Genomic DNA, 16,960 nt, shown 5'->3' on the forward strand with positions numbered 1-16,960 from the left:
ATTTTTGCGTCATCAATGAAAATAGTTCCCAAAGAAGCCACAGCTGGATAGAGCATTGTGTGTTGCCATGGTAACACACAGACTGACTGAAGGATTTCAATGTAAGGAGCTTGGCATTTGGAATAAATAGTGAAATGTACTGGACAGTTTTATTAAACCTGTTGGAACGCCGCTTGTTGGACCGTAACTATATGTTGTATAATACTGGGTAGGACCCTGCTTGGATATAGTCCTTTGACATTGCTGGTCCATGTGGATGTGACTGCATGGCAGTTGTTACCTCTATCTCATCAACAAGGTGTGTACAACAGCTCACAGCCACTTTATTAGGAACACCTGTGTGCTGATTTATGTAATTATATAGTCAGTCAATTATGTACAGATAAAGGTCAAGGCATCTTAAAAGTTTGTGCAAACCTATGCAGACACATGCAAGGCAACTTTTCAAGAACATTAACATGAGCTCAGGATCAAACCAGGGACCCTGGAGCTGTGAGCTACTGTATCACCATTCAGCAAACTACTTGTGCAGGGTCATAGTTAAAAGAAGGGTATTGTGGGCTGTGATTAAAATGAAGTGAAGTGGAAGGCCTTTGACTCTTAACTTGAATATTTTCCAGTAATAGCACAAAGTGTTTTATTCCTCTTATATCACACCATTTGCCAAAGCTTATTTATTACAGAATCATACATTTTATCCATTTATAGTTTCATTTGTCCATGAATCAAGCAGATGCCTTTATCCAAACATATTTTATCTATTTTTTTTATACAACTGATCAATTGAGGGTTAAGGGCCTTGCTCAAGGGTCCAGCAGTGGCAGCTTGGTGGATCTGGGATCTGAACTCACAGCCTTCAGATCAGTAGTCCAGCACCTTACTCACTATGCTACCACATCCCCTGGTATGTGATAAGTTCCTGTTTTCGCTGGCATTACAGCTGCGCTAAACATCTGTTCTCTCACCAACCTCTCTCATTTTCATGAAGTCTATCCCATGTCGGAAGACTTGATTACACATTTACCTTTACTTGTTACACCACTGTAAGTAGTGACATTGGGAACACCTGTCAATATTGCAAAACAGCAACTCTATAAAAGCTGTAAATGACAAGAAAGGCATATTTTTATTGCACTTCTTTACTCTAGGACGTTTGAAATTTAAACCAGAATAAACAAGATATCTCAATAACCAGTTAACATAAAAACATTGCATGTGTACAGTACTTTAATCTGACTTCATCATAGACAAGTTTTGTCTTCACTGTTGTTCAGCAGCTTTGTTGTTGTTGTTGTGTGAGATTTGAAAGTCTTGGCATCATATACCCACACTGTGTCTATTCCCTCTCCGGTCACGTGATCAGGAGTCCATGTGGGGAAGGGGAAACGGCAGGCCACCACTCTGGCTGAGGACTGAAGCTCTGTCTGAAGCTTGGCTTCCAGCTGCTCCATCTGTGGGCCCACAATCACAATTACAGTCAGACTGTGATTATAATTACAATCAATCTGACTCTTAGCTCCTGGTCACAGCAAGGCTACAATTCCTCAGTGCTCCAATTTCCCAGTGATTCCAATCGGATCAGCTCCACACACAGCTCCACACACAGGAGTCTTTGTGGGGCTGGATCACTTTATTTTAATAAAAGAACAGCACTGACTGTTATTTCAGATGCAAACCGTTCTGCTGTGTTGCAAAGCGTATAAACATACACAAGCACAGACAGGTCTAAGATACACTATGTTGCCAAAAGTTTTAGGACACCCCTCCAAATCATTGAATTCAGTGGTCGTGTTCAATGATTTGGAGGGGTGCTCCAAAACTTTTGACAATATATTGTTACTGCTACTTATTGAAATTACTCCACAGAGAATATTAATTTCATTTTTAACTGGATATGCACTTAATTGCTGCTGGATTTCTTTTCCCTCACCTTTTTTTCTTTTAATAACAGCTAAACATCCCAAGCAATACCAATACTGAAGCATTAGTCTATTCTTACCATCTGTGGAACTCCAAATATGACAACATTAGAGTACTGTGAAAAGCTGACCTATGAGAGACAGACACAATACATGAATATACGTTGTATATGTTGTATTCAGTATCTGAAAGAAATGTGAGGGTTAGCATTATAAACATTATTAATAAATCACAAGCCAAAACTGTCTCAGAATTGTGAGTGCAAAAAAGACAGAACTATTGTGTCCTGTTCTCATCCTTTGGCTTTACCTTCCACAGGTCAGAGATATAAAAGGAGGTGCTGCGATGAACCCCTTGTCTCCATGCTTTGTAACGGGAGTACCACACCAACCAAGGGTTCAGCTCAAAGCCGACGGACCTGAAACCCTCTCTCGCTGCAGCTATAACCTGTGACAGACAGAAAAGCAAGTAAGAGTATGAAAAAGCATTTTGCAGCTTCTAAAGGTGCCATTAAACTGGCACAATGGATGCGTTAGTTTCAATGATTAAATGTCTTACAAAAAACAGTTGTTGTGGATTATGTGCTGTTGTTACAGCCCTCATTACCTGAGGATTGGTTAATGACTGGATATTTATCCTCTGCCACTTATTATATCCACTGGATGTGCATCTGTAATCACTATAATACACATATTCAATATTCATAGAATGGCATGTGAAACCATTCACATATACTGAAATGGAACAGTTAGTCATCCCTGTGCTCTAAATGGTTTCGTCAAACACTGGTGAGGATTACACCTGTTTAATTTGCTCACTGAGGAACATTTGCGCATGCAATAAAAATGCAAGAGAATAAATTAATGATGCCAAGGATGAATAGAACAGAGGTATAAAAGAATATTGATGTTTAGCATATTTAACATGATTGAAATTTGATATGAGTATGGTGTATATTCTAATCAAGAATAGTGTTATGACGTACAAGAATCATAAAGGACTAAGAGTGGTAGATAACTGCCTCTTGGTGTTAATGAGTGTGTGGTGCCCTGTGATGGTGTATTCCAGCCTCACACACAGCAGGTACACCGATCAGGCATAACATTATGAGCAGTGAGAGGTGAAGTGAATAACACTGATGATCTCCTCATCATGGCACCTGTTAGTGGGTGGGATATATTAGGCAGCAAGTGAACATTTTGTCCTCAGTTGATGTGTTAGAAACAGGAAAAATGGACAAGTGTAAGGATTTGAGCGAGTTTGACAAAGGGCCAAATTGTGATGGCTAGACCACTGGATCAGAGCATCTCCAAAACTGCAGCTCTTGTGGGGTGTTCCCAGTCTGCAGTGGTCAGTATCTATTTAAAGTGTTCCAAGGAAGGAACAGTGGTGAACCAGAGACAGGGTCATGGGTGGCCAAGGCTCACTGATGAACGTGAGGAGCGAAGGCTGGCCCGTGTGATCCGATCCAACAGACGAGCTACTGTTGCTCAAATTGCTGAAGTTGTTAATACTGGTTCTGATAGAAAAGTGTCAGAATACACAGTGTATGATGGGTCAGGGCTGTTTTGGCAGCAAAAGGAGGACCATCACAATAATAGGCAGGTGGCCATAATGTTATGCCTGATCGGTGTATGTTCACACACGCACCCAAATAAATGCAATCCACTTGAAGAATTCAAAGATTCTCTTAACTCAACACTGCAATCTGATTCAAATATACATTTACATGTGCCTTACATTTATTCTAACCAAAACTGTTGTCACATTCGCACCACTGCACATCTGTGAAGAATATGGTGAGGGATTAGAGGTTAGTCCACTCTAGTTAATGAGGGTCACTGCTTTGGGGGAAATCTAATAAGATACCTGATTGCTGTACACTTAAAACTTCTTTCTGTGTCCCTGCACAGGGTATTTTCATCAATTGATAAGCACTGCATATTACAGTATGATTTTATAGCAATATTAAAATGGCAGCAGATAAATTCACATCAAACGTCTCAACTTTTTTTTTTTTTTTTTAGTTATTTTGACTATAAATCATGATTGTGTACCAAATTAATATTGTATTAATATCTGTTGAGTGTCTCCCCTGTCCTGGATTGACATTATGGAATAGACAAAAACATGGCGTGGAATCGATTCTAGGAATCGACTCCTATTATCCTCAGTCAGAGTCGGAGTCGACTCCAGAATCACTTGAATCGAAAGCTTTGACACGTAAATAAAAAGGAAATTGGACATGACTCACTATCCGTCCATCACCACTTCCAATGTCCACAAGGGCCCCCGATCTTGACCGCAGAACGCTGAGGACGTTTCTGACCTGAGTGTTTGTAGCAGGGACGAACGGGAGACAGACTTTTCTCAGCGCCGGAGCAACGAAAGGTCCGGCTACTGCGTACAGAGTGACCAGCGAGCCTCCGAGTGCACACGTGACAATAAGCCCTACACGCTTTTTAATGCTACTGCCGCTAGTTTCTCCCTGAACTTCCCCCTTTTCAATCTCTATTCCTAAATCAGACATCGCAGATGACCTCTGCTTGGGTCAGTGGATTACTTCCAAATGGCTTCTTACAGTGCACTAAGTGGGATGGTATTATCTGACGTAGAACAACTATATAGGCAGCAGGAAGACGTTTGAGTTCAGCCAAACAGGTCGGAATATATCATATACGATTACAGGAAGGTGTATGATGAGTAAAAGTTCATTTAAAAGGAGAAGCTTTCAAGCATGAGCCTAAAATGTGCTCGGCTGAATGTCTTCCTATATGCCACATCAAAGCTTATTATTAGTTCCGCCCTGACTATCAGTTAAAAAAAGAACAACAAAGAAATAGGGACAGATTAAAATAATTGATTATTCTACATGGTACGTGCCAGTTGTTTCGATTTCAAATATATTTATTTGTGTTTATTTGCATTTATAAAAGAATATTTTACTAAGCGTTACTCCTTTCGACCACATGGTGGCACCAAACTCCACCAGATTATCTTTTAGTCTCCAACTAAATTACTTAGCTGGAATTTTCAGCTCAGATATTAAAAAGCATTTACATAGATATTTTTCTTTACTAGAAAAAATTAAAGTTTAAATCTAATTGCCCTCATATGAGGGATGGGTGGTAGTATACAGTACAGTCTACACTGATCATTCATTACATTATGACCACCTGCCTAATATTGTCTTGGTCCCCCCTTTTGCTGCCAAAACAGCCCTGAACCTTCGAGGCATGGACTCCACTAGATCCCTGAAGGTGTGCTGTGGTGTCTGGCACCAAGATGTTAGCACCAGATCCTTTAAGTCCTGTAAGATGTGAGGTGGGGCTTCCATGGGCCAAACCTCGCAACAAACAGAACTTAAAGGATACATACAGGACTCAAAGGATGCTAACAAGGATACTTTTGATAGATACATGAAATTCTTTATGATAGTTGAGTATTATGATGATCAGGTTATGATCCTTAATTCCATTCCATTTAAATCCACAAAGGTACATGTATTTGCTTAATTGAGATATGAAGAACAAAAATGTCACATATCAAATATAATTTGTGATTCAAATGTAGATTCAAAGTGCACACATATAGTATTCAATGTAGTCAACCAAGATATGTTTAATGTTTTGAATACATATTAATCAGGTCCTATAAAGCAAAATCAAAACAAAAACAGCAAAATGTGTACAAAAGGGGTGTGTGTGTGTGTGTGTGTGTGACAGACAAAAGCAAATAACAAACTAACAAATAAAAAATTCGAGTATTTCCAGACAATCTGGTGATCAAATGCAGAACATAATAAACACAAAGCACTAAAACAAATATCAACCAGTATCAATTCACAACCACAAGCAAAGAGCAAAACAAATGATAAGCAAAAACAAATCTCAATAGCACAGATAAAGAATGTAAAGCAGAAAAAGAACCCAGTTTTATTACTTCACGTGTATAAAGACGACATTAAATGACTTAACAAAATTCCAATATTAGTTTTGGGAAGCTTCTAGAATATTTCTATTTCCTGGACTTGGTAAAAAAGATCTTCATTCTTCTATGGTGTCAGTCTTCTACAGGCAATCTGTGATCATCTCAGTAAGAAATCATTGCACATGGACTGAACGCTCATGTCCATTGACACTCCTCCATGCCTGTTCCTCCATGCTCTCATCCTCCAGCTCATCGTCTAGCTCACATACCTCAGTGTCCTCAAGCGAGTGGCTGTGCTTCATCACCATGATGCTCCTGGATGGGTTGCTGGTCGTCTCAGCGAGGACACTCAGGTTCATGTCAGTGCAGCTGCCATTGGATGCCTGAGAGCCACAATGGTGTGCATGAACACACTTAGAGGAGGAGCGACGCAGCCCAGGGAACTCCTCAGCAGACGCCATGCTCCTCAAAGCGCACATCTCATAATGTGGTGGCTCGAGAGGCTCAGGCAGCAGCGCAGGGTCAAATTCATCCGGCCTCACAAGGTACTTCCTGCGTGGTTGCTTGATCTGGATGATGATCGATGCCGTGAGCAGAACAAGAACCACACCACAGGTCACCCCGATTATGGTCATGTTAGTGTGGTCCATGTTGTCCAAGATGGTGGCTTTTCTTTTCTCTGGGCAGGAAAAATATGAACAAATTATCAACCAAAGTTTTGTGCTAAAGGTGTCCACAAGCCAAACCATGAGAAATCAGAACCATTAATTGATTCCATGTGGCATATTCATAATAGGAGGGGTGTTTTAGGCAGCATTAAATGAAGATGATCCATTATCACCACAATCAGAAAACACAAAACTAGAAACAAGGCTTGAACTAATCCAGGGTGAGACACAGAACAGGTGAACACAGTCAGGTAACACACCAATGACAGGACAAGGATAGAATAGAAAATGACATGAACCCAAAACAAAATGACATGAAGTGGTTGTAGTACTCAGAACTTGCTAATAGTAATTATATTTATACGAGGACATCAGAATTATATATTTGTTTCAACACAAATTCCTTTCAAACTATCATTTTTAGTTTAGATTTTAATCATAGATTTAGTCTATTATTCTCTGCTTTGGGTGCAATTTTTGACCTAATAATACGCTGCCCTTTACTGTTGCTATTAATGTTAGTTAATGTAGTTTATGTTAGTTAATTGTCCACTGATATGGACAGTGGCAAAACTGCTTACTTAGAAAACAAAATAATTCAGTGCTTTGGAACAACATATCTTCACTAGAACAGCAACCGGTAATTAATGAATGTTGTCCAATATCTAAGACCCTCTGACTCCAATCACCAGGGAAATAGTGTACTGAGTCACCTAACGTCAGCTAGAACCATTTTTTTCTGCTGTATAAACAGACATTTTCCTGATTTATTGAAGCTCATATTTTTCTGATGTCCTTAAACCTATACTCAGTGGAGAGTAATGTAGTAGTTTCTTATATCCAATATATTTTTTAATCAATATTGGTGGAGATTTGCTACCTCTTTAGTAATGTGATATGGTTCATCTTAGCCAAAAGGAATAAATGAATAAATGAATGAATTTTAATTTTAAATCACAAAGAAAATCAGGTATTTAACTGTCTGTGCTTCAAAAAAAATATCAACAATGAGGACTGCACTATATATATATATATATATAATTATTACAACTACTTTATAACCTAAAGATATAGAATACCTTTGCAGCCATTTTCATCCCAGGGATAGACACAGTTCTGGATGCCATTGCACACTAGAGTGTGATTAATACACATGTTGCTGTGGCAGAAGAACGTATCTTCCTCACATGGAGCTGGGGTACAAACAGAAGAGGATGACTGTCTTGTTTTATCATAATACACCAATCAGGCATAACATTATGACCACCTGCCTAATATTGTGTTGGTCCCCCTTTTGCTGCCAAAATAGCCCTGACCTGTCGAAGCATGTACTCCACTAGATCCCTGAAGGTGAACCAGCATTAACTTCTTCAGCAATATGACCAACAGTAGCTCGTCTGTTGGATCGGGCCAGCCTTCGCTCCCCACATGCATCAGTGAGCATTGGCCGCCCATGACCCTGTCGCCGGTTCACCACTGTTCCTTCCTTGGACCACTTTTAAAAGATACTGACCACTGCAGACTGGGAACACCCCCACAAGAGCTGCAGTTTTGGAGATGCTCTGATCCAGTGGTCTAGCCATCACAATTTGGCCCTTTGTCAAACTCGCTCAAATCCTTACACTTGTCCATTTTTCCTGCTTCTAACACATCAACTTTGAGGACAAAATGTTTACTTGCTGCCTAATATATCCCACCCACTAACAGGTGCCATGATGAGGAGATAATCAGTGTTATTCACTTCACCTCTCAGTGCTCATAATGTTATGCCTGATCGGTGTATTTACATCCTTATACTGAAGAGTGAAAAATGCAGCTGTTAAGATTAGAGAACATCAGCAAAGGACAAGCTCACGTTCTCTGAAGGTGGTGAAAAGGATACGGAAGCGACTTTTGCGACTGCCCTCATCAGCCCACATGCGGATGACACCTACGGACGTGAGCAGCATGACATCGTTGGCCACCGTGCTGCAAAACTTATTCTTCAGATGCTCGACTGAGCTGCTGCCGTCGTACACCGCCACGAAGTTGCGCTTGCACTCGTTCGAGTTCTGCATCTCGTACTCCAGAAAGCGCATGTAAATCTGCAAGATGGAAACGCACACAGTTACTCATGCTTTTAACTAGTTATCCATTCATCTGATATCTGCTCATTCACACACTATTAATTTAGACATATTTAGATAATTTAGACATATCAATCAGCCTACAGCATGTCTTTGGACTTGGGGAGGAAACCAAAGTGCCTGGAGGAAACCCCTGAAGCAGGGGGAGAACATGGAAGCTGCACACACACACACACACAGGCACATACTGTACACAGGGAGAAGGTAGGACTCTAACCCTCAACCCTAGATGTTTGTGGCAAACTAGTGCTCTATAAATTAGCAGGGATGTGGTTGAGCACTGATTTGTGAATGAATGGTGAGAGAAGTGAGGATCACACGCCTGTGCTGAATGAAACTAATGACTGTTATCTATGGCAATGAGCTGTGGCAGGGATAAAACCGAGGGTAAGAGAGAAGAAGCTAAAAGCCGTGCGTGTGTGCGTGCAAGAATGTTGAGCTATAAAGTGAGCATAAAAGATTAAATAAAGCAAATTTAGAAGCACGCCAAATTTTATTTTGCTGCCAAATTTATGCCGCTGACTACTGTCAATAGTTTGTTAATATTATCTGTTGCCCTTCAGATATTTTTCTGAAAATATATAGATTTAGTACAAAACTGAATCAAATGCAAAACAAACTAAACGTATCAACCTCACTGTGATTCAGGCTACTCCCTACATGGGCGCTGCCTCCATGTGACTTTTTGTGTACTCAGCAAACAGATCTAAACTTGTGTATGAAGTGAATACTACTTGAGGAAAGTTTACCTTTGAGCCAGGTGGTGCTTGAATGAGCCATTTGCAGTCCACAGCCTCTGATTTCAGAGCCTTGCTCTCCTTCTCCACCATAGCAGACTCGATGATGCCTTCAGGCCCACTCATCTCAAAATCACACGCTGTAATATACTTCATGTCACAAAGCCATTCACTGCTGTGTGATACGCTTGTAGTGCTGACTGAATAATCGAGATGAACTTACTTTGCAGTGTTAGAGGAGTTTCAACGTCTTTAAACTCAGGATCTGAAAAGATAGCACTGGGTTTAGAGTAAGACACTACATTAAATTATACTGTGGTGTAGTGTCAAAAATGTACTTCTGAAGAGATAGTTACTCTAAAATTACGCCAATTTTTAATAAATTTCTACAAATCTTTTGGAAACTGTTTCATCTTTATAACCTCAGCAGAAATATGCCACTAATATGTAAGGTCTTATGGTATTAATGCAGTCCCAAGAGAAACAAACTCTTCTTATTCAATTTGGGAGAGCAGCTTGTGAAAGCCTTTAATGCAAACTTTACCCAGAGACTACAGTTTTGCATTTGAGGAACAAACAGAGCATGTATTTCCCTCGTTGAAGCAGGAACACAACATTTCTCCAGGCGCCTTTCAATCATCTTATCACTCACTGCAAATAGAGTTGTGTATTGTCCCAAATCACATACTGGTATAATAAATAGCATGTGAAAAAGATCAGTGGAAGAAAGCAAGTTTCCTCTACAATTTGGTCACTCTTTATCCAACAACCAGCTTTACCTTATTATATAACAGCCACCAGCTGGACAGATTTAAAGCTAACATGTGCTTTCTAATGGAAAGGCTTTCTGAACTATAACAATCACACTCCGAGGAAAGCTCTATCTGCCCTCTTCTGCATACATCAGCTCAGAGACATATACACTATGTTGCCAAAAGTTTTGGGACACCCCTTCAAATCATTGAATTCAGTTGTTGTTTTTCAGGGGTTGGGTTTGGCCCCTTAGTTCCAATGAAAGGAACTCTTAATGCTTCAGCATACCAAGACATTTTGGACAATTTCATGCTCCAAACTTTGTGGGAACAGTTTGGGGATGACCCCTTCCTGTTCCAACATGACTGCACACTGAGAGAGTTTGGTATGGAGGAAATTGACTGGCCTGACCTCAACCTGACAGAACACATTTGGTATGAATTAGAGAGGAAACTGTGAGCCATTCCAAAACTGGGACGTCTGCCTTTACATGCACATGAATGCCCCGCCCTTTGCAGCTATAACAGCTTCAACTCTTCTGGGAAGGCTTTCCACAAGGTTTAGGAGTGTGTTTATGGGAATTTCTTAGCACTCCTTTAGAAGTACATTTGTGAGGTTAGGCACTGATGTTGGACGAGAAGGCCTGGCTCATAGTCTCTAATTCATCCTAGGTTGGGGTCCATCCCCAAACTGTTCCCACAAAGTTGGGAGCATGAAATTGTCCAGAATGTCTTGGTATGCTGAAGCATTAAGACTTCCTTTCACTGGAAATAAGGGGCCAAACCCAACCCCTGAATTCACTGATTTGGAGGGGTGTCCCACAACTTTTGAAAATATTGTGTATGATTGGCTAGCATCTCTGTGACTGACAGGGGAGAGAAAATTGTCCATCAGGTCACAAAGGAGGAATCTACAGTAGTAGGATGTATGTTTTATTAAAACACTGTAACATAAACAACCTAAACCATAAAATAAGAACCATAAACATATACACAAGATATAAAGCAAAAACAGGAAGACTATGAGTGAGGCTGTGGAATAGTCTAGGCTGATCCTATATACACACCACAATGACAAGAACTTGACAGTGAAACATTCAGAAACCAGGACAAGTAGCAGTGCTGATTAAGGATAACAGAACAGGAGTGAGTTATCACTGAGGATATGCGACATGGACGGGACATGCCGGGGCTGATGGTTAGTGCAGTTTATGGTTGATTCCTGCATAACCATGATTACATCCCTCCCATACAGGGGATATCACATGCCAGTTTTGCCCCATTTTGAAAAGAAAACTGTCATTGTTGTTTAAGAAGGTAGAACTGTGGCGAGTTTTCCAATATGCTTGAAACCACAACCCTTTTGTAGTGTACTGAACAGCGTTGATCGATTTTGATTAATCTTTACATTTTTGGATTAAGTATATTTGTTTTCCGTACTCCCCGTGCTTGGTTTCTTCCCACAGTCCAAAGACATGCTTCAAGGCTGATTGGAGTCTCTAAATTGCCCGTAGTGTGTGATTGTGTGAGTGAATGAGTGTGTGTGTGCCATGCAATGGGTTGGCACTCCGTCCAGGGTGTATCCTGCCTTGATGCCCGATGACGCCTGAGATAGGCACAGGCTCCCCGTGACCCGAGGATAGATCGGATAAACGGTACAGACAATGGAATGAAAAAATATTTGTTTGCCAGAATGCCTTTAAAAAATGCTTGAGATTCTTTGCATGACCTTTACAGTTTAATGGAACTGCAGAGAAAGATTTTTTATTAATAGCGCTGATAATGAGCCAAATCGTGTGGCAACAGGCATAAGGTCAGTCAAGTCGAAGTCAAAAACATGGGTCAAAATTAGCAAACATCAAACAAAGGTTTAGTCCGTCAGATGAAAATGCAAAGTGAACGGAGTGTAGAGGTGCAGTGAGTGTGTTTATACAACACGAGTGCTAATACAGTCCAGGTCTTCATGATCAGAAATTGGTTAATTACTGTACATAGTGATAGCCAATGGTGCTCGAGTAATTTCGATGTTGCCATAGCAACCATACAACTGTGCAAATATGAAGCTCTAAAGTATATTCATGAAGTCATACGTTCATACTGGTTTCACCTAACCTTGAAAAAATCTCCCAGTACAATAACCTTCTTTCTCGTTCATGGTAACTGTAACATGTAGGATTAAAGAAGGAGAAATCAGGTCCTGGTGCCTCGCAGCTGTGTTTAATAATCCTCCTATCATACAGATTATGTTTCCCTGTGCTAGATGATGTGGAGTAATAAAATCACTGATATAATAGACTTCAGTGTGTGTCCTTCCTCAGTGTGTAGTGTTTATCGTTTAGTTTTTTTTTGTTTGTTTTTTTTAAATATCTAGTTCTTTGCTGGATTAAAGTTTAAATAATGTTCATATATGGTCCAAATATACACATATATTCATACAGAATCATTTAAAAATCATCCAGCGGTTCTGACTAATCCTCTCATGGTTTCTTATCTTCACTGCAGCTTGACACGGATTATTCAGTGGGCAGGACTGGGGTGAGTGTTAGCGAAAACCAACGCAAAGATATGTGTATCTTTACACTACGTGTATATTTAAAGCATTTTAAATTTGTAAATCAAAAAATTAGTCATTTAAAATGAGTTGCTGATTGATAATTGCTAATTAAATGGAAGATGGGGCAGTGGTGGCTCATGTGGTTAAGGATCTGGCTTGTTGACCAGAATATCAGGGGTTCAAGCCCTAGCACTGCCAAGCTGCAACTGCTGGGCCCTTGAGCAAGGCCCTTAACCCTCTCTGCTCCAGGGGCTCCAGGATATCTTGACTCTCAGAATCTCAACTGCTCCAGGATATCATGGCTGACCCTGTGCTCTGACCCCAACCTCCAAGGATGGCATATACGAAGAAAGAATTTCACTATGCAGTAATGTATATGTGATAAAGGTAGATAAATATATTTCTATATATATAATGATGTTTCTAACTAGAGCACATTGTGCAGCTTTAGTTTTTTTGCAAAAAAGTTAATGACACTGAACAAGCCTAAGACTGATATCGGGATTTAGAAATAGCACGACTAAAGGTTAATGCTCAGGGCTTATTAGGTCAAGTCATAAGTTCTCATCTGAATTTAACCCTAACGGTTAAATAACAAGACAAATAAGAAGAGATTAAACAGACATGGCACTGCAAACTCTAGACTTGCTAATTCTACAGTAATCTATCAGTCATACTATATTCCTTGCAGCAAATGAAGAGCCTGTTTTAAGCCAATGGAAAGCTGTGTGGATGTAAACCCTCTACACTCATGCAAACACATTTCGACGTTCATTCATTTGCTGAAAGTTGGTACAGATATACCGTACAGAGTGACTCTTACACTCCTCATAAGTGGATAAAAGCACACAGCTGTAGGCAGAAAGCGGGGGCAGAATGTACGATCCCAAAGACAAGCTTTCATTAACAGGGATAAGCGACAAAACACTAGCCTCCGCCCCCTCACGTTACAAATAACGAGTCTGGATAGCGGATTAACTCATCCAAAACACACAGCACCCATATGACTCTTGATATATATATATATACGTATGTTCTTGTAGCATCTAAATAAATGGGTTTAAAAAATTTATTCTGCTATTATAAGGGTTTTATAGTAGGCATATATTTACTATAGCAAAGTTCATCATAGATAAAAATTTGATAATAATTTTCAGTATTTTTCCTCATACAACCTTTTACTTTAGGTGGAGTCAAGATTTTGGATATCAAATGAAGTAGCCACTTTTATTTGAAGGTTCTTTGTTGGGTCTGTGCACTTTTGTATGCTGGTAGCTTACTACAGAGCTCTTCTCTTACCTTGAGTGAAATTGTATCTTGCAGAAAACCCAGTGGCCTCAAGTTCACTGTCTGCAACAAACTTAATCCAAAGATATCTCCCGCTGGACCTCACATACATCGGGCTCTTCTGCCCACAGTATCGACCGATAATGGGCGAAGAGCTGAATGGGCCGTCTCGAACTTCGATGTAGTCAAACTTGCATTCCCATGATGGCTCTATGGCGTACTGTTTGTCAAAGTACAAGTCGATGCACTGTCTCGGAGATGCTGCAGAGCACGAGATGATTAGATAAAGAGGCAGAAAAATACAAGTCACACCAGATGATTTTACACACTGACCTTCGATTATATATGTGCATTCTCTATCAGGAGGATATTTCTCAGGAAAATTAGGAGAAGTGAAGGAACCTCCATCAGGGTCTTTAACCCAGGCACCACACAGACCTTCTGGGATCACCCCTGAGTTGTTTTTAACTGAAATATATGTTTCCCAGGTATTAAGATATTAGAAAAAATTAACCGTAATTGCAAATCATTTTAAGAAAAGAATGGAGATTGATACTCATCACCTGTCTTCTTTGAACCTGCTTGTGATCCAGAAAACCCAAGGTTGAGAAGAGCTGCAAAAAAAAACAAGACAAAACAGGACAAATCGTGTCTTTTTTTTGATGATGTACAGCAGACAAAGGAGCAGTTTTAGCCTTTTATTTGTGATATACAGTATAATATAAAGCATATCTAGGCTTTAGCATAAGGTCAGAAAAGCAAGGTTTGTTAATAAATAAAAATAAGAATTTCAAATTCATTAGATTTTACTTCCACACAGTAAAACCCCAGCAGCGTTGAGATGAGTCCAGCTTCTTCATTCAACACCGCATGTGTTTTTACTGTATATCGAAATCTCAGCACGCCTATCTTCCTATCTTCATCATACTTTTCTCCCAGATGTGAATGCGAGCCTGCTAGCGACCGTTTCATATCAACTCACCAAGCAGCAGAATTCTCTGAATCATTCTTCACCACCAGATTCACAAACTTCCTTCCAGTAAGTTCCTTTGTTTCATACATGCAGCGGTGTATTTACTGGACTCCTAAAATCGAATTGCAGAGCGTCCGTCTCATTATTTTTTCGCTCACACTCTATCTGCAGTTTGGCAACACTGCCTGCCTAATCCTCATCTCTCTCAGAGTGGATTAAGCGCTTCTGATCAGATTCAAGAGCATTCAGAAAATAAAATACAGAGTCATTTCAAAGCATTCATATTATTTCAGCATTATTTATTATTTAGCATTATTATTTCATAACGTTAAAAATGTTAAAACTAACATTTTAATAAAAATATCATTTGTGAGTTCATTAATAATAATAATAATAATAATAATAATAATAATAATAATAATAATAATAATAATAATAATAGCAATAATAATAATAATAATAATGTTATTTATTATCACATTTTATTTTGAGGTTTCTGGATTAATCGCATCTATATAAAACATGTCTTCGTTTAGACTTTAGTAATAAAGCAGTATTGAAAGAAAATTAAATTGAAAATGTATAGGCAAAAAAACTTAAATTCAAGCAAGTCCTGGATATACAGCATGTCTGTTTATCTGTTATTATGATATGCTTAATACTTTCAGCATGTTCTCCCCATACCTCTGGGGTTTCCTCTAGGTACTCTGGTTTCCTCCCTGAGTCCAAAGACATGTGTTGTAGGCTGATTGGCATTTTTAAATTCTCCATAGTATGAGAAATGGGTTTGTGTGAGAGCGTCCTGCGACAGACTGACATCCTATCCTGGATGTGTACCCTGCCTTGTACAATGGGTCTCCTGGGTTAGACTCCAGGTTCCCTGCGACCCAGTGGCATAAGCGGTGTAGATGATGGTTGGATGGATGGTTGGATGGATGGATGGATGGATGATTAAACCACATTTAAAAAATGCTTTTCCCAAAATCTTTCCACCCCATTTATCAAGAATTAATGTTTTCAATTATGCTATGCAGTCAGGTCAACATGAAGGTTGGATGATAGATAGATAGATAGATAGATAGATAGATAGATAGATAGATAGATAGATAGATAGATAGATAGATAGATAGATAGATAGATAGATAGATAGATTGATTGACAGAATTTTATTGTCATTGCAAAGTACAGGTACATAGCAACAAAATGCTGTTTAGCATCTACCAGAAGTGCAAATAGTAGAAATTGTGCAAGTGCAGATAAATAAGTTCTCTTTATTTGTCACATATACATTACTGCACAGTGAAATTCTTTCTTCACATATCCCATCCTTGGAGGACTGGAGTCAGAGCACAGGGTCAGCCATGATACAGCACCCCTGGAGCAGGATGGGTTAGGGGCCTTGCTCAAGGCCCCAAAAGTGGCAGCTTGGCAGTGCTGGGGCTTGAACCTCTGATCTTCCGGTCAACTACCCAGAGCCTTAACCACTATATGTGATATTTTTTTTAAGTTGTAAATATGTAAATATGTACATCAATAAATAAGGCTATGTCAGTATGTGCATGGAGAAGTATGTGCAAGTTGTATTTACAGCATACACTGATCAGCCATAACATTAAAACCACCTGCCTAATAATGTGTAGGTTCCCCTTGTGCATCTTGAGGCATGGACTCCACAAGATTCTCTGAAGAATTGTTGTTGTATGTGGCACAAAGATTTTAAGAGAAGCAAATCCTGCCAGTTGTGAGTTGAGGCCTCTATGGATTGGACTTGTTTGTCCAGCACACCCCACAGATGCTTTATCAGACTGGAGAATCTAGAGGCCAAGTCAACACCTTGAACTCTTTGTCATGATTCTCAAACCATTCCTGAACATTTTTTGTTTTGCAGTGTGTCAGGGAGCATTATTCAGCTGAAAGAGGGCACTGCGATTAGGGAAAGCCGTTTCAATGAAGTGATGTACAGTACACAGTCTGCAACAGTTTTAGTTTAGTGAGATGGTACGTGCCAAAGTA

The 16,960-nt window shown here is 39.6% G+C and overlaps 2 protein-coding genes across 2 annotated transcripts; both read right to left on the reverse strand.

The window, feature by feature from the left end:
• Window positions 1-1,107: 1,107 nt before the first annotated feature.
• atpsckmt (fATP synthase c subunit lysine N-methyltransferase) lies at window positions 1,108-4,685 on the reverse strand. Its single transcript, XM_058393928.1, has 4 exons — window positions 4,175-4,685; window positions 2,230-2,367; window positions 2,000-2,050; window positions 1,108-1,451 (listed from the first exon to the last, which is right to left on the reverse strand). Exons 1-4 carry the CDS (start codon window positions 4,448-4,450, stop codon window positions 1,242-1,244), a joined length of 675 nt encoding a protein of 224 aa, XP_058249911.1. The 5' UTR covers window positions 4,451-4,685; the 3' UTR covers window positions 1,108-1,241.
• Window positions 4,686-5,621: 936 nt separating this feature from the next.
• LOC131355932 (neuropilin and tolloid-like protein 1) lies at window positions 5,622-14,981 on the reverse strand. The gene is made up of 9 exons (XM_058394547.1): window positions 14,957-14,981; window positions 14,538-14,588; window positions 14,308-14,442; window positions 13,987-14,235; window positions 9,605-9,646; window positions 9,394-9,521; window positions 8,374-8,602; window positions 7,598-7,711; window positions 5,622-6,529 (listed from the first exon to the last, which is right to left on the reverse strand). Exons 1-9 carry the CDS (start codon window positions 14,979-14,981, stop codon window positions 6,024-6,026), a joined length of 1,479 nt encoding a protein of 492 aa, XP_058250530.1. The 3' UTR covers window positions 5,622-6,023.
• Window positions 14,982-16,960: the final 1,979 nt, after the last annotated feature.

Source organism: Hemibagrus wyckioides, linkage group LG07, assembly GCF_019097595.1.
Source record: "Hemibagrus wyckioides isolate EC202008001 linkage group LG07, SWU_Hwy_1.0, whole genome shotgun sequence".
NCBI classification, from domain to species: Eukaryota; Metazoa; Chordata; class Actinopteri; order Siluriformes; family Bagridae; genus Hemibagrus; species Hemibagrus wyckioides.

Excerpts from the sequence above, each read along its gene's own strand:
- LOC131355932 (XM_058394547.1), bottom strand. The coding sequence starts at position 14,981 with ATGATTCAGAGAATTCTGCTGCTTG. Across the intron at positions 9,647-13,986 it reads AAGATACAATTTCACTCAAG|ATCCTGAGTTTAAAGACGTT; the intron begins GTAAGAGAAGAG and ends CTATCTTTTCAG. Across the intron at positions 6,530-7,597 it reads GGATGAAAATGGCTGCAAAG|AGAAAAGAAAAGCCACCATC; the intron begins GTATTCTATATC and ends TTTCCTGCCCAG.
- atpsckmt (XM_058393928.1), bottom strand. The coding sequence starts at position 4,450 with ATGTCTGATTTAGGAATAGAGATTGAAAAGGGGGAAGTTCAGGGAGAA. Across the intron at positions 2,051-2,229 it reads ATATCTCTGACCTGTGGAAG|GTCAGCTTTTCACAGTACTC; the intron begins GTAAAGCCAAAG and ends TGTCTCTCATAG. Across the intron at positions 1,452-1,999 it reads TATTTGGAGTTCCACAGATG|ATGGAGCAGCTGGAAGCCAA; the intron begins GTAAGAATAGAC and ends GTGGGCCCACAG.